Source organism: Orycteropus afer, unplaced genomic scaffold, assembly GCF_000298275.1.
Source record: "Orycteropus afer afer isolate SDZICR_OR568_19922 unplaced genomic scaffold, OryAfe1.0 scaffold00234, whole genome shotgun sequence".
NCBI lineage: Eukaryota > Metazoa > Chordata > Mammalia > Tubulidentata > Orycteropodidae > Orycteropus > Orycteropus afer.
Window position 1 is genome coordinate 4,599,049 of NW_006921821.1, and position 25,319 is coordinate 4,624,367.

A 25,319-nucleotide genomic window follows, 5' to 3' on the forward strand; every position below is an offset into this window, starting at 1 on the left:
TTAGAGAGATGTATGGGGCAATTGCTGTTAAGAATCAAGAATAGATTGCTATAATAAAAGTAAATCAGAAAGAAAGGAATTGTTTTTGGGAAGTGATACTATGTTTGCTGGAATTTACAAAAAGGGGGGAGACAAGATAAATGATAATACAATCATGACTAGGAAAAAAAATACTATTCTGGAACATAAAGTTGAAGAAATCTACAAGATATGGCAAACAAACTAATACTGAGAAGAAATTCAGAAGATATGAAATTCAATTCAAAAAATGTAACAACCATCCAGAAGGGAAGGTTATACAATTGGAGAGAAAAAATACTTTCAGAAATAATGGAAGAAAATGCTCAGAAACTGATAAAAGAAATTAGTTCTCAAATTTAAAGGATTCACTGAGCTCTGAACAGAGTGCGCAAACAAAACTTGTGAAAGTTCAGAAAGTTCAGAACTCCAGCAATGAAGATAAAATTCAAAAAAAGTTTCAAATAAACAAAACAATCTAAAGAAGCTTATTTATAAAGGAATGAGATTCAGGCAATTTAAAAAAAAATAAAAAGGAAAAACACAACATGATGCCACATTATCTGTGTGTCATTCTGTTGATAAAAAAATTAGAGAAAGTCTCCTGTGTTGTCTTGAAGGAGAGCTAAGGTTTTGTGTCAGTAATGGACATTCATTTGGCACATATTCCCAACATAAAGAGCAATATGGTCCTGAAGCTTCCTAACCAGCTCGTAAATATAAGCTCTGTTTCTGTTAAGAAAAAGTCTGATGTTTGCTCAGGTTGGCACTGTATTGTTTTACAGTTGTACCAACCTTGTTCTACACACCATTAACTTCTTGTTTTGTGATAAAAACAAACTCCTACTTGTTTAAATCAAGGTTGCTTAGGTTTTCTTTTATTTAAAGCAAGAACAAATGTAACTAATAATGTTTTTTATAACAGACTGTATGGCTATATTTTGCAGTGAATTATAAATCAATAGTAAGCATAGCTTAACTAATTTTTTTAAAAAATAATTAACAACTCAACTGATTATTTCATTTATGTCTATTGCTTATATGGAAAATGTCTTTTATCTATACAGGAAGTTATTTTCAGAGTAGATATCTGAAGAATACAGATTGGACAGACACCTGTTGTAAATGTCCAAATTAGTAACACTTGTAATTTAGAGTCAAGGGTCAACTATATATAATACATAGACTATTTATTTATTGTAAGTAGCTTACTGCAAAATAAACATGTTGGATATAAATAAAAATCACAAAATGTTATATATGGATTCTTTTTAAGAGGTTTATTGAGGTATTGATTGACATTTTGGGCAAAATACAATAAACTGCACATATTTAAAGTATGTAAATAAACAATTTAATGACCTCTGAAAAATTTTAACAAATGGATAGTCCTGTGAAACCACAATCGAGACAATGAACAAAACCAGCACCCCCCAAATATGTTGTCATGCTCCTTATACTCCCTCATCCTCCCCACTCTGTCAACATCCCAGATCCCCGGGCAATCACTGATCTTCTTTGCCTAACTATAGATTAGTTTACATATTCTAGCTTTTTATGTAAATAGAAGCATTTTTGGCCTGACTTCTTTCATGGATTATTTATTTTGATATTCATCCATGTTGTTGAGAGTATCAATAGTTCATTGCTGAATACTATTCATTGTTTGGATATACTATGATTTGCTTATCCATTTAACTGTGGGTGAATATTTTAATTGTTTTCAGTTTTGAGTTATTACAAATAAACTGGCTACGAACATTTGTGTGTAAGTCTTTATATAGTTATATATTACCTATGAGTTAAATAGCTGGGCTTTATGGTAGGTGTGGTATGATGGATTGCTTTTCTATGACCTTTCTCACCATGGTGCAACTATCACCAAATGACTGGATAACACTATGCAAATGAGGTGCTTGTGACCCACCAACGGGACTAGATAGCTTGCTTATAATGCAAATAAGGTGCATGGCATACTTGCAGGCATGGGACCATGCAAATCAATTGTATGAAACCTTAATGAGGTGATATGACAGTTTTGCCACCCTGCTAGGCTTAAGATGAGACATCCCATAGCAGGAAGGAGGAATCTCACTACCACCAATAAGAAGACACAGGAACAGAGCACATCCTTTGGACCCAGGGTTCCTGCACTTCCTAAAGAGATTCTCCTAAGCCCAGAAGGGATAGACTGGTAACAATGGAGATGGTGCAAGACAGAGAGATGCAGTGGCAGAGAAACGGCAGTAGCAGAACAAGGAACCAGTGCTTGATGGTGAAGCGTGCTTTCTGGCCCACGGAGCAAAGTGCATACAATAGATGTGCTGACCCACAGAGCAAGAGAGCTAGCTGAGAGTCTTTGGGCAGGGGGTTTCCTGGTGGAGTGGGGTAGCTATGGGCACTTGGTAGAGCAAGGCTTGCCAGCTCATAGAGCACAAGAGCTGAGTGCCTTTGGGCAGGCAGCTTCCTGGAAGAGTCAGGTAACCCTGCACACTTTTCTGCAGAGCTGAAGAGCTTTGTAACACTTGGCCAAGCAGAGCAGAGGCTGGGTCAAGGGGCTGAGGGTCAGAAAAGCCGAGGGCCAGAGAAAGGCCTGCCTGCAGGCATGGCTAAGAGGCTGTCCTGACTTGTGAATTTGATCCTGAGTTGTTCCTCATCTTGAACTGTAACCTGTTACTTCCTTAATAAACCCCATAACTCTGAGTATGGTCTGTGAGATCTATGTGACCATTGCAATGAATTATCAAACACACTAGAGAAATAGAGAGTGCCACGGAAAGGACAGCTGGTGTAAGAATTGGTAAAAAGGAAGGAGAGAGGAGGTGTGTCTGACCACTTCATAGGAATCAGCTTTGGGCTGATGTTCGTGGTGATTCCCTCTCCCTCTTGTGAAGCAAGGGGAGATCAGACGCTCCTACCATGCCATTGTTACAGCAGGTATATGCTGCAAACAATCGGATATTCTGTTATAAAAAGGCAAAGTCAAATCAGAAGACCAAGTTTCTCTCCCCTAAAACCTAGGGTATCAACAACATAACTAAAAGACAGGAAATATTAACCTTGGCACCATTCAAACAAGTGGTGGTCAGATAGAGACAAAGATTCCTAAACAATATAAACTCTTTTCCAAAATTGACCTCACTCCCCATCAAAACAGCATGAAGGAAGAAAACAAATGAATAAAATTCTGGAAATGACTACTAATGAATGTCTCTTCTAATTTATGAGGAAAAATGACTGAAGGTGTGAGTAACATTATCTGGGTTAAATACATAGCATGTCCCTTCAAGCAAACACCTCTCTCACCACCATGACTTCTTAGCAGGGAAGAAAAAAATTACTGGGATTCACTGTTTTTTTTTTCTTTCTAACATGGAGGAAATTAGCAGAGAGAATACAAAGATGTAAAAATAAGAGGGAAAATAAATTACAAAAGCTGCACCAACGGAGAGAAAAGATGGAATGCAAGTGGAAATTGATGTGAGAAAAGGCTTCTGATAAACCATAAAAAAAAAAACAGCCTTTCCCTGCAGAAAATCAACAAAGACTTTATGTTTCTCCTCAGGCTTTCCTGATTTTGCCTTCTGGGTAACTGGAGAAAAGAAGGGGGATAGGAAAGGAGGAGTAGTGATGGATACTTAGGGTTAAAAGAATCATCAGAGCAAGACAGCTGGTGTTCACACTATGGGGAAGACCCTCAAAGAGATGGATTGACACAGCCCACTGGCTGCAGCAATGGGCTCAAGAATGGTGAGGATGATGCAGTACTGAGCAATGTTTCATTCTGCTGTACGCAGGGTCACTATGAATCAAACCTGACTGGACAGTACCTAACCACAGCAACAACAACAACAAAAACCCCAGGATACCTACAGCTGTTCTAACAGGCAGTCTAGCAGAACTAACACTCCAATGAGAATTTCTAAGATAGAGAAACATTTTAAAGAAGATGAATCTGATAAAAAAAAAAAAAAAAAGAAATAATCACCAACATTGGTTTTTCTGGATATCTATCTGTTTTTATCAGTAGGGATTTTCATCAACGAGGGACAGCATTGCTAATGTCAGATGGATCTTGATTGGAAGCAAAGAATACCAGAAAGATGTTTTCCTCTGTTTCATGGACTATGCAAAGGCATTTGACTGTGTGGATCATAACAAATTATGGTTAACACTGTGAAGAACAGGAATTCCAGAATACTTAATTGTGCTCACGAGGAACGTGTATATAGATCAAGAGGCAGTCACTAGAACAAGGGATACTACATGGGTAAATTAAAAAAAAAAAAAAAAAAACCTCACTGCCGTGGAGTAGGATGCGGCTCATAATGACCCCTCTTTGGGTTTCCATGGTAGTATCACTATGCAAGTAGATTGCCAAACCTTCCTTCCGAGGAATGGCTGGTGGGTTTGAGCCACCAGCTTTCTAGTTAGCAGTGAAGTGCCTTAAGCACTACGCCACCAGAGCTCCTGCATGGGTTAATAGCATATACAAATACATATGTAGAAATATCATCATCCAACCTTATATATGGTCATGGGTATGTTCCCTTGTACTTGAGATGCTGGTTGTATGGTGAAGGGCAGTTGGAGCAGAGGAACCTGCATGGTCTAAGGCCCAAAGAGTTCAAGTTCAGGGAAGCTGAGTGTTGCTGGGGAGCGGGAATAGTGAGAGGTGGGGCTGGAGAGGAGCAAAGAGCTGAGTTTCCAGGCAGGGAAAATCATGGAAGGTGTGCATCAGGGTTGTATCCTTTCACTATACTTATTCAATCTGTATGCTGAGCAAATAACCTGAGAAGCTGGACTATGTGAAGAAGAATGAGGCATTGGGATTAGAGAAGACTCATTAACCACCTGAGATATGCAGATGACACAGCTTTGCTTGCTGAAAGTGAGGATCACTTGAAGCACTTACTGATAAAGATCAAAGCTATCAGCATGGATTACACATCAACATAAAGAAAACTAAAATTTTTACAACTGGACCAATAAGTAGCATCATGATCAATAAGAGAATAGATTGCAGTTGTCAAAGATTTCATTTTACTTGAATCCACAATCAATGCCCACGGAAGCAGCAGTCAAGAAATCAAAAGATGTATTGCATTGGGCAAATCTTCTTCAAGAGACTTTTTAAAGTTTTAAAGAGCAAAGATGTTCACTTTGAAGACTAAGGTACGCCTGACTCAAGCCATGGTATTTTCAACTGCATCACATTCATGTGAGAATTGGCAATGAATATGGTAGACCAAAGAAGAGTTGATGCTTTTGAGTTGTGGTGTTGGTCAAGCATACTGAAAGTACCATGGACTGACAGAAGAATCAACAAATTTGTGTTGGAGGAAGTACAGCAGGAATGCACCTTAGAAGCAAGAATGGCCAGACTTCGTCTCACTACTTTGGTCATGTTGTCAGAAGGGATCATTCCATGGAGAAGGATATCATGCTTGGTAAAGTGGAGGGTCAGCGAATTAAAGGAAGCCCCTCAACGAGATGGATTGACATAGTGGTTGCAACGATGGGCTCAGGTATAGCAAGGATTGTGAGGATGGTGCACTACCAGGCAGTGTTTCATTCTGTTGTGCATAGAGTTGCTATGAGTTGGAGCCAATCGACAGCACCTAATATCACCATCAACACTACATCTGTTTTTATAGAACATGTAGTTATTCGTGGATTTAGCTGTTCAACTTGGGTTCTATTATGGATTGAATTGTGTCTCCCAAAATGATATGTTGTAGTCCTAAGCCCTGTATCTATGAATATGACCTTGCCTGCAAACAGTTTTTCATTGAAGATGGTATTAGTTAAGTAGGGTATGTTCTAGTCCCTTCTGAAGGTAACTTATAAAAGGGGAGAAGAAACATGGAAAGGGAGACACACAGGAGGAAAATGTCACTTGGAGATATATTTACAAGGAACAAAGAAATGTCAAGAGATTTCCAGGTCTGGTAGCATAGTGCCTAAGGCACTTGGCTGCTAACCAGAAGGCTGGCGGTTCAAACCCACCAGCCACTCCTCAAAAGGAAGATGGGGCAATCTATTTCCATAGTGATACTGCCTTGGAAAACCAAGGAGGGGTAGCTATGAGTCGGGTCTGACTCAATGGCACATAACAACAACAACAGAAGCTGGAAAGCTCAAGAAAGAATCTTTCCTAGAATGGACAAAGAGAGCATGGTCCTATTAATTTCCTGATTTGGACTTTCTAGCCTGCAAAGCTGTGAGATAACAGATTTCTGTTCTTTAAAGCCACCCAATTTGTGGTATTTTATTTTAGCAGGCCTAGAAAAGTAAGACAGTTTCTATTTACTGCTGAATATTTTCTTTACAAACTAATTATATGTAGGTTGGTATGTTGACAGCTGTGGTTTTCCAACAATCTTATTTATTTATTTATTTTTGCAAGTTTTTCATGATTGTGTTGAAAAATGGCTTCTTTTTACATCCTTCCCTCTTGTTCTCCTACTAGAACTTACCATGGGAGCACTTGTTTTGACAACTGTTGGCATCTCTTTTTCTTTCTGTGTACCATCCAAATGAGTTGTATGATTGTTACAAGTATCACCTGGCTAATGAGAGAAATAAAAGTCATTTTTACTCAGAAATATCTTTTCAGACATGATTATGTATTCAGTTATGTGTTACATTATACTTTGTACATATATATGGCTGTGTGAAATACATATAGTTAGTGTCTACCTGTGCCTTGATAATAGCCTTTAAAAACTGTTCAATTATTTTGATCCTTACAAATGTCATGCTCTATAATAGAAATTAGTTTCAGAAGCAGACACTACTAGCTGTCTACCAAAATCTACTTTCCTTTTCTTCTTTAATATAACAATATCATCATTTCACTTCAAGATACTGTATGTAGAGCTGAAAAAAACTAACTATGATCATTGATCATTACGTCCAATGAGGTGTAAGTGGGATTCTACTTCGTGGTGGTACCAGGATGGAATTAGGATGAGGAATATAGTGCCTGTCCAACCCAGTCATCTTATATACATTAAAAATCAGGTTCACTGCTCTCAAGTCAGTCCTGACTCATAGCAACCCCTCCTTGGGTTTCCAAGGCAATATCTATGAAAGTAGATTGCCCAACCTTTCTTCTGAGGAGTGGCTGATGGGTTTGAACCACCAGCCTTCTGGTTAGCAGTCATGTGCCTTAGGCACTATGCCACCAGAGCTCCTACACAAAGAAGAGCAGAGAGAAAAGATGAAAGTTAGTAGACTCATGCCATAGTAGTCCTGGACTCTGGTTTGTGAGAAAATACACTCTAGTTTAAATTATGTAGCTTACTGAGAAAAGCATTGTGTTTTAAAATCAGAATTTATTATTGTATTTTACAACGATTTACAAAACAATAGGAAGAGTAGTCAGTTTTTTTTTTTGGATCACCTCATGAACACCTATGACGGGATCACATATTTCATTCTTATTCACTGAATATTGGGAAAAGCTGATTTTACTTATACAGGAAGGGTGTTTGGAAACTACATTTCTGATGAACTGCACTGAAGACTTCTTGCAGATTTTCTAAGATATAGCAGCATTTGTGATACAATAGCATTACTAAAAATAAAACATGAATATTCTATTCAATTATTGAAGCAACTTTTTTTCAAAATTAAATATACTGAATATTAATGGAATAATAAACTTTTACATAAGAGCTTAGAAACTTATTTTTTATCTTGGTTTTCTGTATTTTCTAACTTTCCCACAAAGAATATGTATGAATTAATAAGAAAAACATACTCCTATTTATAAGCGGAAACAATGCTAAAGAGGCAGTACAAGAAAAACATAGATCAGGAGGAAGACTGAGCATGCTCCTCTGCTCCAAACCAAATCACTCAAACGAAGATACTTCTGTTTACAAAAGCAGATATGGAATCACCCTGAAAATCAACAAAGTGGTCTAATTATAGTCAGAAATCATAAGAAATTCATAAAAAGTAGAAATTAAAAAAATGTTTGCTAATTGTAGAGAATATCTAAGCCTAATTAATGGCATTAGACAACATTGTTGGTAATATAAAAGCAAAACCAGAAAACATAAACAAACAAAAACCATGCTCAGAGTGAAGTATACAAAGTGTAGAAACGGGCTCCAGGGAAATGGCCAGGATAACTTATTGTAAAAGTGTTTTCTGCTGTGAGGGGCCATACTACCTCAACTCCAGCCCCCTTCACACTGAAAGCAAGCAGTAGCTGTATATGAACCCAAGAAAAGTGTTCTCAGTGAAGTAAAACTACCTGCCTTGGGAAGATTTCCAGAGTGGGTACCTGGGGCTGGTATCAAGTCGCTCTGGACCACCACAAAAGACATGAATGGGAGAATACAAAGAAATTATCAGCTTAATCTGGTAGTGAATGGGTTGAAGTCATTAACCACTTTCCCTTTTGGCACTGATATGTGTGCCTATGTGTGTGTACACTCATGCGTGTGTGCCTACTAAATTATTTCCCATTCACACTCAGTTCACAGGCTTCATCAACTCACACAAGGTCCAAATATGCCCCCTTAGTCAAGAAACAGAGTCCTTCAGGAAAGTATTTATGTAAAGACACAGAACTCATAAAAAAATGACATATGCCAAGTCATTTATCAATCAATACAGTTCATTAATAAATTTCAAACAATCCCTAAGGACATTAAGACATTGAAGAAAATAAACATAATGAAAAAAAAATGTACAAAGACAAACACCCTGGGGAAATAGATAATGGAGGGAAGAGAAGAAATGATTTAATGATTTAATTTTTAAAATGATTTAATTTTTTATTTCAGATAGATTGAAAGGTGTTGCAACCATAAATAAAGACCTAACTGCACACATAGACCAGTGGAACAGAATGAGAACCCAGAAATAGATCTATTGACCTATGGTCAGCTGATCCTTTATAAACGGCTGAAATACCTTACATGGGGAAGATATGGTCTCCTTAGCAAACAGGGCTGGCAAAACTGGGTATCAATTTGCAGAAAAGTGAAACAAGATCCGTACCTCACACCATACACAAAAATTAACTCCAGATGGATCAAATACTTAAATGTGAAACCAAAAACTATAAAGTTCCTCAAGGAAAAAATAGGGATAAATTTGTTGTTGTTGTTGTTAGGTGCCGTTGAGTCATTTCTGACTCATAGCAACCCCATGCACAGCAGAACAAAACACTGCCCAATCCCAGGCCAGGTCCACGATCCCTGCTATACTTGAGCCCATCATCGCAGCCACTGTGTCAATCCATCTTGTTGAAGGCCTCCCCCTCTTTTGTCGACCCCCCTACCAAGTATGATGACATCCTTCTCCAAGAAATGGTCCCTTCTGACAACATGACCAAAATAGGTGAGACGAAGTCTGGCCATTCTCGCTTCCAAGGAGCATTTTGGATGCACTTCCTCCAGGACAGATCTGTTAGTTCTTTTAGCAGTCCATGGTACTTTCAGCATTCTTCGCCAGCACCACAACTCAAAAGCATCAACTCTTTTTCAGTCTTCCTTATTCATTGTCCAGCTCTCAAATGCATATGAGGCAATTGGAAATATCATGGCTTGTCAGGCACACCTTAGTCCTCAAGGAGATATCCTTGCTCCTCAGCACTTGAAAGAGGTCCTTCGCGGTTGACTTTCCCAATGCTACCCGTCGTCTAATGTCCTGACTGCTGCTTCCATTGGCATCAATTGTAGAATGAAGCAATGTGAATTCTTTGACAACCTCAATCGTCTCTCCATTTATTGTGATAAATTTAGGAACCCTAATTTATGGCACAAATAGATGTCAAACATAACCCCAAAAATGCACACACAGCAGAAGATAAACTAGATGAATGGGACCTTCTAAAAATTAAACTTTCATGTGCTCCAAAAGACTTCTCCAAAAGAGTCAAAAGAGAACCTACAGATTGGGAAAAAAAAAATTGGCAAAGACATATCTGACCAGGGATTTATCTCTAAAATTTATAGAAAACTCCAACACTTCAACAACAGAAAGTCAAACAACCCAATTAAAAAATGGGCAGATGACATGAATAGACACTTCACCAAAGAAGATATTCAGGCAGCCAACAAACACATGAAGAAATATATTCACAATCATTAGCCATTAGAGAGATGCAAATCAAAACAACAAGATACCATCTGGCCCCAGCACTAATAGCAAAGTTCAACAAGACACAAAATAACAAATGCTGGTGAGGAATGTGGAAAGATTGGGACCCTCATACACTGTGGGTGGGACTGTAAGATGATACATACAACCACTGTGGAAAGCAGTTATGGTAATTCCTTAAAAAGTTGCAATTAGAAAATACCATTTGATCCAGCAATCCCATTACTAGGTATATATGTCCTAAAGAAGTAAGCGTGAGGACAAGAACAGATATATGCACACTCATGTTCATCACAGCACTATTAATAGCAAAAAGATGAAAAAAACCTAGGTGCTCATCAACAGAAGAATGGATAACCAAACTACACATAATGGGATACTATGCAACACGAAAGAATAACATAGAATCTGTGAAACACTGCATAATGTGGGTGAGCTTGGAGGACATTATCCTGAGTGAAATAAGCCAATCACAGAAGGAACAAACATTGTATTAGTTCATTACTTAAGAAGTCAAGGAAAGGTTTATATATGGAAGGAAACTTTCTTTGTTGGTTACCAGGGGTGGGAGTAGAGGAGAGGAAACACTGCAAAAATAAAAATAAAAAAATAAAAAAACTAACTGCAGTGATACAAGAGAAAACAGTGAAAAAAATATTTTTTTTGGGAATTCATAATGTTATTGTTGAATTAAAAAATCAGAAACCCAATTATAACCCCCACGGCAAAAATTAGAATTAGAGATTCCAACTAGGGAATTATAAAATAATGTCGATGAAATCTAGTGGAATACAGACAAACATAAAAAAAAGGCATGAAAAGAAAAGAGATAATATGATACATGTGAATTTCATCCATGTAATGGGAGCTCTGGTGGCATAGTGCCTAAGGCATTTGACTGCTAACCAGAAGGCTGACAGTTCAAACCCACTCAACCACTCCTCGGAAGGAAGATTAGGCAATCTACTTCCATAGAGATACTGCCTTGGAAACCCAACGAGGGGTCACTGTGAATCGGAAAATGACTCAATGGCCGTGTTTTTTTTTCAATGAAAGGAATAGAAAATATGGAGATAAAGAAATAATGACAAAAGAATATCCAGAACTGAAAGAAAGGAACAATTTTCAGTCGAAAAGCTGAGTGCTGACCATTAAAAAAATATATGTGTATGTGTATATATATATATATAACAACAATATATGTATTATCTTGATGACAGTTGAGGTATCCAGCAATAAAGATCAAAGTTTCCAGAACTATATAAAAACAACATATCAAACCAAACCCATTACCATCAAGTTGATTCCAACTCATAACAACCCTATAGGACAGAGGAACTGTAGGTTTTCCAAGGCTGTAAATCTTTGTAAAAGCAGACTGCTACATCTTTCTCCCATGGGAAAGCAGTATAAATATATAAATATAAAAAAAAAATGAATTAAGAGAGGCAGCAGACTTCTCAACATTAACACTGTGTGGAAAAGAAAATGGATCAATATCTACAAATTTCTGAAGGAAACTGATTTAGGGTCTAGCATTTTGATACCATTTAGGATTCCCATTTTTGGACAGGAAAATTTAGCACTCAGAGACATTTCTTGCTAGATTTGTTCAAAGGATAAGAGATATAATATGCTAAGATGATGTAACATTTTGTTATGTATGTGATCATGTAAATTAGTAATTTTACTAGTCTCTGCAGTCATTTTGTTATGGTAACCTTCACCATCATTCTGCAAGAAAAGTCAGTATGTACTTGCTTTCTCATTCTGTAAACTAGTGTGCAGTTCAAGGATGTGGGTGGACAAAAACTATTCAGTCCCTGAGATGGGGCTCAAGACAGATTTACTTCATTAGACTAAAGCTATAGCCAATGGTTTAGCTGAGGTCAGTCGGGTGTGGGTGGAGGGCAGCAGATGAAAGACAGTGTAGGGTGGGTTAATGTTTCCCCTTGGCTGATATAAAATCATTTCATAAACATTCTATTCAAAGATTAACTATTATCTTACTCAGTTACAGAGAACTACTATGTCTTGCCTTCTAATCACTGTTATTGCTTTTGCTTGTTGGTGCATTGTGATATTAAACTAACACGTAAAAATCCTGTGTGCAGGGACCATGGCTCCTTATCTTGTTTCTATTGTCTAGAGGGCTAGGTGATTTATGAGTTTCAGTAAATTCCTGCTGATTATTTCATTCTTATCACCTCATAAATCTGGCTTTGATCATCAGTTTTTAAGGGGAGAAAATGAAGGCAAATGAAAGAAGTTTTACTCTTCCACATTAGAAATATATTTCTTCATAAAGGGAGCTCTGAAGAAAAAGAGTTATCACAGCAGACTTGATTTCCATTTGCAGACAGGCCTCTGTGCTGGTCCCTGGTTGGCATCTGTGAGCTCGGACTTCGAGTGGCTTCCCAACATTCCCTAAATGTTGAGTGGGTCAATTGGCCCTAACTAAACCAAAACAAACTCACTGCCATCGAGCTGATTTTGACTCATAGTGACCCCCTTTGGGTTTCTGAGGTGGTAAATCTTTACCGAAGTCGATTGCCCAGTCTTCCTTCCACAGAGTGGCTGATGGGTTTGAACCACCAACCTTCTGGTTAGCAGTCAAATGCCTTAGGCACTAAGCCACCAGAGCTCCTTATGGGCCCTAACAATTTGCTGGAAAAAAAAAAAAATGTGGTTTATGCTGAGCATCTACTTTCTTTCTGCAGTATGGAATTTTGCTGCATACTAGGCAGAAGGTGTTTATGTGATTGGTCTCCCAGTGAAAACTTTGGCCTTCTAAGCTCAGTCAAGTGTCCCTGGGAGACAGAATTTCATATGTGTTGTCACATTTCTCTGCTGGAGGAATTAAGCTCATCCTGTGTGACTCCACTGGGAGCGGACTCTTGGAAACTTATACCTGGTTTCCTCTGACTTCTTGTCATGCACCTTTTCCCTTTGATGGTTTTGCTTTGTGTCCTTTTGCTCTAATAAATCAAAGGAGCTCTGGTAGCATAGTGCCTAAGACACTTGACTGAAAACCAGAAGGCTGGCGGTTCAAACCCACCAGCCACTCCTCGGAGGGAAGATGAGGCAATTTACTTTTGTAGTGATACTGCCTCGGAAACCCAAGGAGGGGTCGCTATGAGTTGGGTCCGACGTGATAGCATGTAACAACAACAACATGACTATATGTTGAGTCTTGTGAGTCCCAGCAAATCATTGAACCTAGGGTCTTTGGGACGCTTCAGAACAGGACAAGCCAGGATGTGTTTATTTAATATTTAATTAAACATAAACATTGATTTTATAAGTATTTGAAGACTAGCACTTCTTCGATCTTCATGTATATGCCATTTTATAATCATTTCAATTATCCTTCAGATGCTGAGATCTGAAAAAGGCAAGAAATATATTTTCTAATTCTTATCTACCACTGCTCATCTGATGTAAAGGCTGAGTTAGACAATCTACTGATGGAGGAAAGACACAACACAACCTTCTAAAGCAGAATTCTTTCTTCAATACTATACTGGCCCAGGGAGAACAAAATTGAAAAGAACTCACTATTTTGTTTTCTCCAATTAGGATAAAATAGAAGATGGATGTGATGGTTACCTAGTGCTGCTCTGACAAGAATATACCACATATGGGATGGCTTGAACAAACAGGAGTTTATTCTCTCACAGTTTGGAGGCTTTAAGTCCTAGTTCAAAGTGCCAGGCACTAGGGGCTGGGTGAAAAGCCCTCAACTTTGGCTTCAGCTCTCCTCCTGCTCCTGGCCCACTGGAGCTAGAGGCTTTTCTTCACTCAGACAGCTGCTGGCTGCTGAGACTGATAAGCCCAAGGTTGACAAGTAAAAAGGCACAGTCCTGATGTTACCAAACCACATGGCAGGCCATTAATTCAAGTCCACTGAAAGCCCCAATGTCAGCAGAACATGGCACGCTGCTGAACAATGACATGGCTACACACAGGGTTTGAGCATGCCACAAGCTAGAGACCATTCCCAAAGCTGCTTCTTCTACACAGGAAGCAGACTACATCCCTAACTACATCCCTACTGCTCACAGTAGATTCCACCAGGAAGTTGATTACCAGTCTCATCATGGGGAATACTATATCCAGCTGCCCAGCCACTCAACCAAGCCCAGCCAAGTTGACATGCAAACTTAACCACCACAATTGAGCATGAGGATAAAAAGATAAATGAGAAAAGATGTAATTCCAGACTAACAAGAGTCCATGGCCAGGGGTGGGAGTGTAGGTGGAGTTGGGTGGGAAAAAAGTTCATAGTAATCTATTATTAGGAAATACTCCAGGGTCTACTCTGACTTGTTCCTCCTGTGGCTGAGGGGGAGGTGGTGGCTGCTGGGAAGGGGAGTAAGGATGGCAGAAATAAAGTATTTAAAAACCCCTGCACAGAAGAAACTAACACTTGAGGACACCTGCTGCCAACTCAGCAGGAAATGTGAAACCTCTGTCTAGATGGAATTAACACTCTTATGAGAAATATAATAAAATCAGGAAAAAAAAGTTAGAGACCAAGTCTGCAAAAAAGGATTGCTTACCTTGGTCCAACTTCAGGCAACAGGGAAGCTATACACAACAGGGAAGCTATACACAACAGGGAAGAATACACAAGGGCTATATCCAAGCCATTCAGTAGAATCTTGGAAGGGACAAAGAGCTGGTCAATAAAGGCAAGAGTAAAGTCCAGATAAGGCATTCCACATTAAAACATACAGAGGAGTTTTGCTTATCTAGTGCTGCTCTAATAGAAAATACCACAGATGGGTGTCTTTGACAAACAGGGATTTACTCTCTTACAGTTTAGGAGGCTGGAAGTCCAAGTGCAAAGTGCCAGCTTTAGGGGCTGGGTAAAGGCCCCTGACCTTGGACTTCAGCTGTGCCACTTGCTCATGGCCCACTGAAGCTGCGGGCTTCTCTTAACTCAGACAGCTGCTGGCCATTGAGATTGACAAATCCAAGGTCAACAAGTAAAATGGCACAGTCCCAAGATTATCAAGCAACACGGCAGGCCACTAGTAGAAGTCCAGAATGTCAAGATCAGCAGACAACATGGCAGGCCACTGAGTTGAAGACTCAGCCAAATGCAGGATCCAGATGTGCCAAAAAGCTGAGACCTTTCTCAAAGCCGCTTCTAATGTACTGGAAGCAGACCACATCCCTAAGGCATACTCAGCTGCTCACAGCAAATTCCACTATGGAGTTGATTACCAGTCTCATCATGGGGAATCACTACATCCAGCTGCCCAGCTACTCACAACCAGGCCCACCCAAGTTGACACATAAACTTAACTGCTACAATAGACAAAAGTAAATTGTATAGAAAGTAAACATAGTCAGTGGATCAAGTGGTATAAGAACTATTCTTAGAACAGCAAAGAATACTTCTGACTGGATTCTGATAAGAAGGAGAAGTATAGCTGAAAAGAAAGAAACATACTGAAGTATAATGGAGGAAAGCCTCTGACTCTAAATTATCTGGTGCCATGGATTGAAGTGTGGCAGATGTCAGCAAGCCCATACCCTTCTTCTATCTCCACTTCACAGTGGACCACTTAAGAGGATCAAGCTTCATGTCAGTGTACAGATAATGAAATGATATTCATCCCTAACAACAAAGCTTTCTACTGAGATATCTTTTTATTGGCAGTCATGAAATGATATTCTTTGTAACTCTGTACTTCCCAAAAAGCCAAACTCATGGCCATCAAGTTGGATCCAACTCAGTGTGACCCCTCCTTGGGTTTCTGAGGCAGTATCACTACAGAAGTAGATTGCCCAATCTTCCTTATGAAGCTTTGTACTAAAATGTAATAATAATAATAATAACAAAACCAGTTGCCACTAAGTCAGTTCCAGCTCATGCTGACACCCCCCCCCCTCAATGTGTCACAGCAGAACTCTGCTCTATGTTTTCAGTAGCTGATTGTTTTGGAAATAGATCACCAGGCCCTTCTTCCAAGGCATTCAAACCTTCAATATCTGGTTAGCCACCAAGTGATTAACAGTTTGCACAGCAAGGGACTCCACTAAAATAAATAAGGCAGGCTATACTGAAATATCAGTAAGGTAGTTTTTTTCTTTTTCATTTCTTGTTACACATTTAAGATATATTATTGCTCCCCACAGGTATTTACATTTATAATATGTCTGGAATTTCAAAATATTTCTTATGGTGAAAATCAAAATTAACGCTGAAAGATACATAGATTGTGGCATAGGATTTTTCATTATGAGCTCAGCCAAAAGAATGTAATTTTAGCTAACAACTTCCCCTATACTTTGACTTCTGGCTTTGCCTGTTGCTATAACTGCTATAGGTACAGGCAAGGCAGGTATTTATTTGTGGATGTAATTATTCATTAATGAGTTTAAGGCTGACTTTTTTTCTCCATTATTACTTGGTGAGAAGGCTTTTCTTTTGTTCAAGCTTTCCTACTTGCCTTGAAATAATTATTTGTTCTAATTCTAACCTCCTTACTCTCTTAACTCTCCTTGCTATGTCATAACCAGTTGACCATTTCTACTGCTGACAATGCTTTTTCATCTAGAACTCATCCCCAAAAGGAATTGGGATATAACCAAAACCATCTGGCTACTGAGAAAAATGAAAGCACATTTTTGTTCTGGCATATTCTCCCAACTGTAACTGTGTATTCAATCCCATGTTATGCACAATATGTGCATATCCATACAGATTGTAGAGAAGTCCAGAATTGTGGCTGCCTGTGTGCTGACAATTGCACTTAGCTACTTATCAATCAGTACTGAGAGTCCACTAAATGTGGGACAATATAATAGACATTGATCTCTGTGGGAGACATTGCTAGCTGCCATCTGCATTTCATTCTCCCTGTCCTTCATAACAGTATCTTGATTTTTTCCCAGTAAATTATGTGTCCAACTTAAAAAAAAAAAAAAAAGAAGAAAGATTTCCTAAGCTCACTAGTAGCGAAGGATGTTTATCTAATAGTGCAGGCTAAGAAGAGGTAAGTAGGGTTCTATTTCATGGATTTTCCAGGAAAATAAGGTCAGAGGACAGAGTTAGTTCCTTCTAGGAACATGGATAGGTGCCTGGAGCAGCCCAGCCAACTGTTAAACAGTGAAAACCACATGTGAAACACTAAATGGAAAGATAAAAGGAAGCTAAATCCGTGCTAAGGAAAGGATCACCTAACTTCAGTTTCTTAATAAGACAGAAAAAAAATTATTGCAGCTCATGACTTCTTAAGCTTTCTGTCATATGCAGTCAAATGTACACATATGTGATATAATGAAGTTTTTAAAATCAATTGGAAAACTGTATTTATATAGAAAATCATAAATCAGTCTCACCTTTAGCTGTGGTTTATCAATTCTGAAACTGGAACTAAATATTGGGGAAAATGTATTTGGGCATTGGAATTCTACTCATGATTAAAAGGATGGTACAAACAAACAAAAACAAACTCACTGCCGAGTCGGATCTGACTCATAGTGACGGTGCTTTGGGTTTCTGAGGCAGTAGTAAGTACTCCTTCCAAGGAGTGGCTGGTGGGTTTGAACCACAAGCCTTCTGGTTAGCAGTCAAATGCCTTAGGCACTATGCCACCAGAGCTCCTAAAAAGGATGGTAGACCTTGTATTATATATCTAGAGATTGATTTAGCATTTATGGTTAGGAGCTTTGGTAGCTTAGGTAGCCTAAGGCAGTTGACTGCTAACCAGAAGGCTGGCGGTTCAAACCCACCAGCCACTCCTTGGAAGGAAGGTTGGGCAATCTACTTTTGTAGTGATACTGCCTTGGAAACCCAAAAAGGGGTCAATATGAGTCAGGTCTGACTTGATGGCACATAACAACAACAACATACAACAGCTCAAGGAGCTCTGGTGGTATAATGGTTAAGCCATTTGGCTGCTAACCAAAAGGTTGGTGGTTTGAACCCACCAGCTGCTCCATGGAAGAAAGATGGGACAGTGTGCTTCTGTAAAGACTGATAGCCTTGGAAATGCAATCAGGGTGGCTATGAGTCAGAATCAACTCGATGGCAGTGAGTTTTTGTTTGTTTGTTTGTTTGTTTATACAGTGACTCTAGTAGAACAAGGATTAAATATTCTAATTCTTTATTATAAGACCACTAGTGAAATTGACTATGCAAAGGCATTTGATTGTGTGGATCATGACAAATTATGGATAACATTGAGAAGAATGGGAATCCCTGAGCACTTGATTGTACTCATGAGGAATCTGTACCTTGACCAGGAGGCTGTCATTCGAACAGAACAAGGAGACACTACATGGTTTAAAATCAAGAAGGGAGTGCGTCAGGGTTGTATTCTTTCTCCACACTTATTCAATCTATATGCTGAGCAAAGAATCCGAGAAGCTGGACTATATGAAGAAAAACGTGGTATCAGGATTGGAGGAAGAATCATTAACAACCGGAGATATGCAGACGATACAACTTTGCTTGCTGAAAGTGAGGATGACTTAAGGCACCTACTGATGAAGGTTGAAGAATACAGTCTGCAGTATGGATCACATCTCAACATAAAGAAAACAAAAATCCTCACAACTGGACCAATGAGCAGCATCACAATAAATGGCGAGAAGATTGAGGTTGTCAAGGAATTCACGTTGCTTGGTTCTACAATCGATGCCAACAGAAGCAGCAGTCAGGACATTAGACGACGTGTAGCATTGGGGAAGTCAACTGCGAAGGAACTGTTTCAAGTGCTGAGGAGCAAGGATGTCTCCTTGAGGACTAAGGTGCGCCTGACACAAGCCATGATATTTCCAATCACCTGGTATGCATGTGAGAGATGGACAATGAATAAGGAAGACCGAAGAAGAGTTGATGCTTTTGAGTTGTGGTGCTGGCGAAGAATGCTGAAAGTACCGTGGACTGCTAAAAGAACTAACAGATCTGTCCTGGAGGAAGTGCAGCCAGAATGCTCCTTGGAAGCAAGAATGGCCAGACTTCGTCTCACCTATTTTGGTCATGTTGTAAGAAGGGACCATTCCCTGGAGAAGGATGTCATGCTTGGTAGGGTGGAGGGTCGACGAAAGAGGGGGAGGCCTTCAGGGAGATGGATGGATACAGTGGCTGCGATGATGGGCTTGAGTATAGCATGGATTGTGCGGCTGGCGCGGGATCGGGCAGTGTTTCGTTCTGCTGTGCATGGGGTCGCTATGAGTCGGAAACGACTCGACGGCACTTAACAACAACAACAACAGTGAAATTTATTTGATATTAATAGAATCATAAAAGTTTATTTGTTGTTGTTTGTTGTTATGGGCCATGGAGTCGGACCCGACTCATAGAGACCCCTCCTTGGGTTTCTGAGGCAGTATCACTACAAAAGTAGATTGCCCCATCTTCCTTCTGAGGAGTGGCTGGTGCGTTTGAACCGCCAGCCTTCTTTTTTTATGCTACCAGAGCTCCCAAAATTTTATTTAGACACATAGAAATCATTTTTCTTGCTTGTTGATATTTTTTAAGTTTCCTATAAAACATATATATTACTTTTGTAATAAGAAAAAAATTCATTGTTTTTGGGGAAAGGAACAAATACTACAAAAGGAGCAGCACAAAAAAAATGGATCAAGATAGCAAAATTCACATAGCTCTTTCTCCTCCCTCTACAAAGTGCTCAATGTTTCAAATATTTTTAAAACACCATATCTAAAACCATTGCCATTAACAAGACCAGAAATTGTTACAAATTCCTGGGAGATAAAAAGAAGAACAATTTGATAAGGGTAGAGAAAAACCTTAGCAGGCACAAGAGAAAAATGAATAGGCGGGAGGTAAAAGCCAATCTAGAAAAAGCTCATAATCAGAATGAAAAGTGAAAGACCAAATAGGCACCCCATCAACTCAGAAGGCTCAACTCATGATTAAAGAATGTTTTCCTGAACAAAGAGGTCAAATAGGCCCTTTTCTCTGTCTAGCACTGATTAGCAAGCAACAGCTAAGTATGATCCACATTAAATGCAAGAAATGTACTCTTAGGAGTAGAGTCCAAACATATTCTTGCCTGCTCTGGAGGTGGGGGTAGTGGTGATGATGGGTGTCTTAATGTGAATGCAATGGTCCTGCACAAAGAGTTGAATTTCATTTCACCTGGGGCCTTCTTAAACAAGCATATGAAAAAGGAAATCAAATTAGCCTGAAAAGGAAATAAATTACAGTTCTTCAGAAGTATTGTCATTTTGGCATCAATGATATATTTACATGTCTTAAAGTGTCACCAGTTGTCTGTTAAGTTTGTTGTACTGTGGTGACTTGTGTATTACTGTGATGCTGGAAGTTATGCCACTGGTATTTCAAGTAGCAGTGGGGTCACCCATGATGGACATCTTTCAGTGGAGCTTCCAGACTAAGACAGACTAGGAAGAAGGAAGAGGCAGTCCACTTCTGAAAAAATTGGCCACTGAAAACCTTGTAAATAGTAGTGAAATATTGTCTGATACCATAATGCCAGAATATAAGTCCCTCAGGTTGGAAGACACTCAAGATATAACTGGGGAAAAGCTACCTCCTCAGAGTAGAGGCGATCTTAATGATAAGGATGGAATAAAGTTTTGGGGACCCTAATTTGCTGATGTGGTATGACTCAAAATGAGAAGAAACAGATGCCATCATCCATTAATAATCAGAATGTGGAGTGTATAAAATATGAATCTAGGAAAGTTGGAAATTGTCAAAAGTTAAGTAGAACACATAAAGATCAATATCGTAGGCATCAGTGAGCTGAAATGGACTGGTATTGGCCATTTTGAATCAGACAATCACATGGTCCACTATGCCAGGAATGGCAAATTGAAGAGGAATGGCATCTCATTCACCCCCAAAAAGAACATTTCAAGATCTATCCTGTAGTACAATGCTATCAATGATAGGATAATATCCACATGCCTACAAAGAAGATCAGTTAATATGACTATTAGTCAAATTTATGCACTAACTGCTAACGCCAAAGATGAAGATATTGAGGATTTTTATCAACTTACACAGTCTGAAATTGATCAAACATGCAATCAAGATGCATTAATAATCACTGGTGATTGGAATCCAAATTTGGAAACATGGAGGAAGCACCAGTAGTTGCCAAATATGGCCTCAGAAATGATAGCAGAAATTGCATGATAGAATTTTGCAAGACCAATGACCTATTTGTTGCAAATACCTTTCTTTCAGCAACCCTAATGGCAACTATACATGAAGACTTCTCCAGATGGAATACAGAATTAAATCAACTACATCTGTGGAAAGGAACAATGGAGAAGTTCAGTATCATCAGACAGAACTAGGCCAATCAATGGCTCATCTGCAAATTTAAGATGAAGAGGAAGAAAATGAAAACGCGTCCATGAGAGCTAACATATGACCTTGAATATATCTCACCTGAATTTAGAGATCTCAAACTAAAGAACATATTTGAAACATTGAACACCAATGACCAAAGACCATACAAGTATGGGATGACATCAAGAACATCATACATGAAAAAGCAAAAGGTCATTAAAAAGACAGAAGTGAAGGAAAAGACCAAAATGGATGTCAGAAGAGATTCTGAAACTGGCTCTTGAATAGAGAGTAGCTAAAACAAACAGAAGAAATGATGAAGTAAAAGATGTGAACAAAGATTTCAAAGGGTGTCTCAAGAAGAGAAAGTAAAGTATTATAATGAAATATACAAACCTGAGGGAAGAACACGCTTGGCATGTCTCAAACTGAAGGAACTGAAGGAAAAAAATAAAGCCTCGAGATGCAATATTGAAGGATTCCATGGGCAAAATATTGACTGACATAGGAAGCATCAAAAGAAAATGGAGGAATACACAGAGTCACTGCACCCAAAAGAACTGGTCAACATCCAACCATTTCAGGAGGCAGCAAATGATCAAGAACTGATGGTGCTGAAGGAAGAAGTCCAAGCTGCACTGAAGGAATTGGCGAAAACAAGGATCCAGGAATTGACAGAAAACACATTGAGATATTTCAAAAAATGGATGCTGTGCTGCAGGGACTTAGTCATCTATGCCAAGTAATTTTGAAGACAGCTACCTGGCCAACCAACTGGAAGAGATCCATATTTGTACCCATTCCAAAGAACAGTGATCCAAAAGAATGTGGAAATTATCAAACAATATAATTAATATCATATACAAGTAAAATTATGTTGAAAATAATTCTAATACAGTTGTAGTAGTATATTGACAGGGAACTACCAAAAATTCCAGCCCAAGAAGAGGGGATGGAACAAGGGATATTATTGCTGCTATCAAGATGGATCTGGGCTGAAAGCAAAGAATACCAGAAAGATTTTAACATCTTTTATTGACTAGGCAAAGGCACTCAACTGTGTGAATCATAACAAATTATGGATATCAATGTAAGGAATGGGAATTCCAGAACACTTAATTGTGCTCATGAGGAATCTATACATAGAACAAGAGGCAGTCATTCAAACAGAACAAGGGGGCATTACATGGTTTAAAATAAGGAAATGTGTGTGTCAGAATTGTATCCTTTTACCATACTTAATCAATATGCATGCTGAACAGATAATCTGAGAAGCTGGACTATATGGAAAAGAATGTGGCTTCAGGATTGGAGAAGACTCATTAATTACCTGAGATATGCAGATGACACAACCATGCTTGCTGCAAGTGACAATGACCTGAAACACTTACTGATGAAAATCAAAGACTGCAGCCTTCAATATGGATTACACCTCAAAATAAAGAAAAACAAAAGTCTTCACAACTGGACCAATAAGCAACATCACAATAAATGGAGAAAAGATTGAAGTTGTTAGGGATTTAATTTTACTTGGGTCCACAATCAATGTCCATGGAAGCAGCAGTCAAAAAATCAAACAAAGTATTTCCTTGGGCAAATCTTCTTCAAAAGACCTCTAAAGTGTTAAAGAGCAAAGATGTCACTTTGATCTAAGGTGTGCCTGACCCAAGCCATGGTGTTTTCAAGTTTCATACGCATGTGAAAGCTGGACAATGAATAAGAAGACTGCAGAAGAATGGACACATTTGAATCTCAGTGCTGACAAAGAATATCGGATAGAACATGGACTGCCAAAAGAACAAACAAATCTGTCTTGGAAGAAGTACAGCCTTAGAAGTAAGAATGGCCAGACTTCATTCCTCATACTTTGGACATGTTTTTAGGAAGGACTTGCCCTTGGAGAAGCACATCATGCTTACTTAGTAAGGTAGATGATCAGTGACAAAGAGGAAGACCCTCAATGGGATATATTGATACAGTGCCTGGATAATGGGCTCAAGCACAACAGCGATTGTGAAGTTGGCACAGGACGAAGTAGCTTTTCATTCTGTTGTGCATAAGGTCTCTATGAGTAGAAACCTACTCAACAACACCTGACAACAAAGTGAAGTGTAACAACCAACACACCTAAACACTCATTCAGACTTATACTATTTAAAGGAGTGTCTTGGTCTGTACAACTGCATAGAAAATATATGGCCATTAATCAATCAATCAATCAATCTACTCCTCTACTAATAAATTAATCAACACCCAACAACAAGCAATTGAATAACAGCAATGTAAGAGAGAAAAATAAAACCCATGTTCCTAGAGGAAACAGATAATTAAAATAAAAGAAGAAAGCCTCGGCATTTAAGATCCAATTTAATTAGTACCTTTAGCTATTGCAACCAAGAAATAAGAACAGATTGCAATAATAAAGGGGAACTCAGGGAAAATGAGAGGCTTTGGCAAATTTACAAGATGACTGTTAAATTGAAAAAAAAAAATTAATGAAAGACATAAAAAAGTGTAAATACAACCAAAGCCAACTTACTAACCTAAAAAATGAAATTAAAGAGCTATCTAAGAAAGAAGAACAAACACACACAATAAACAAGACTGGAAAACAGAAGAGAGTATTTCATTTACAAGAAGTGGAGATTCACTCCAAGCAATACAACAATCACCTAGAAGGAGTTCTAGAAGGAAATTACTGAGAAAATGAAGAGAATAAATATCTTTCAAAATGTTAGAAGAAAGCATCCTGAAATTGAAGAATAAACCAACTCCCAGATTGAAAAGGCTCACTTACTACTGACCAGAATGAATTTTTCAAAAGTTAAGACCAGTGTCATTCTGAGGTTCCAACAACAAAAATAAACTTTAAAAAGTTCCATGGCTGTTACATAAAGGAATCAGAGTAATACGGGCATTGCAGTCCTCCACAGCAATAATGCATGCTAGAAGGGGAAGTATTCTGCAGGATTTTGAGCACAGAACTTTATATTCAACACATTTAAGATTAAATAAATGGGAAAAATATTTTTTGGACATGAAAAAATTTATCACCCAGGTACATTTTTTTTTTCTGCCAGAAATATTCAAGGAAGTCCTCAAGCAAAAGATAAAACATACAATCTGTTACAAGATGGAACTGCTTTGCAAAAAAAATAATAATTTGACTATGTACATAGTAGGAAAGCTATTAGAAACACAAAGGAAATTGGTGTACAGACATTGGGGGGTATTTTAACACAACTTTGCCAGAGATAGTGCACTGTAGTAAATTACCTGGTATGGCTTTTCTAGCCATAATAAGTTTTTGTAAACTCTGTGGTGGAATTTGCTGTGAGCAAATGAGGAGCTCCTGATTGTAAAAGTTATCCACCTTGGGTATTTCTGTTGGGCACAACACAAAGCAATGTTCTGGGAGGTTCCTGCTCTCTCCCTCAGGTAGTTAGAATTCTGATGTTATGATTGGTTAGTTTGGCCACTCTGCCAGCCTCAAAAGGAGGCCTCCGGGAGGCAGAAGAAGTCTCTCTCTGACTGCTGGCTGAGGAAGGACATGCCCCTGAGAGACACGCGCTGCTGGGAAAGAGACACAAGAGACATGCATTGCTGAGAGAGACACCAAGGGACACGCACTGCTGGGAGAGAAACTGTGAGAGACTGTTGGCGGAGAGACAGCGGGCTGGGAGAGAGACTGAGCGTTTTTTCCTGAACTTGAATTATAGCCTGGTGCTTCCCTAATAAATCCATAATCTCTGAGTTCTGTGTGGTCACTTCAGTGAATTATCGAACCCAGGAGAGAGGTGGTGGGTGCTTTGGGAGGAACGGTTGGTGAAAGGGCTGGAGGGAGGCAGCATGTCTGGCCTTGCAG

At 38.8% G+C, this 25,319-nt stretch overlaps 1 protein-coding gene across 1 annotated transcript in view; it reads right to left on the minus strand.

Annotated features, from left to right (window-relative positions):
* ARHGAP28 (Rho GTPase activating protein 28) overlaps positions 1–25,319 on the minus strand; it is a 293,733-nt gene that overhangs the window by 85,807 nt on the left and 182,607 nt on the right. Inside the window, exon 4 of the mRNA XM_042782071.1 lies at positions 6,498–6,590. Within this exon, the coding sequence (XP_042638005.1) occupies positions 6,498–6,590 (93 nt within the window). The remainder of the gene's footprint in view (positions 1–6,497; positions 6,591–25,319) is intronic.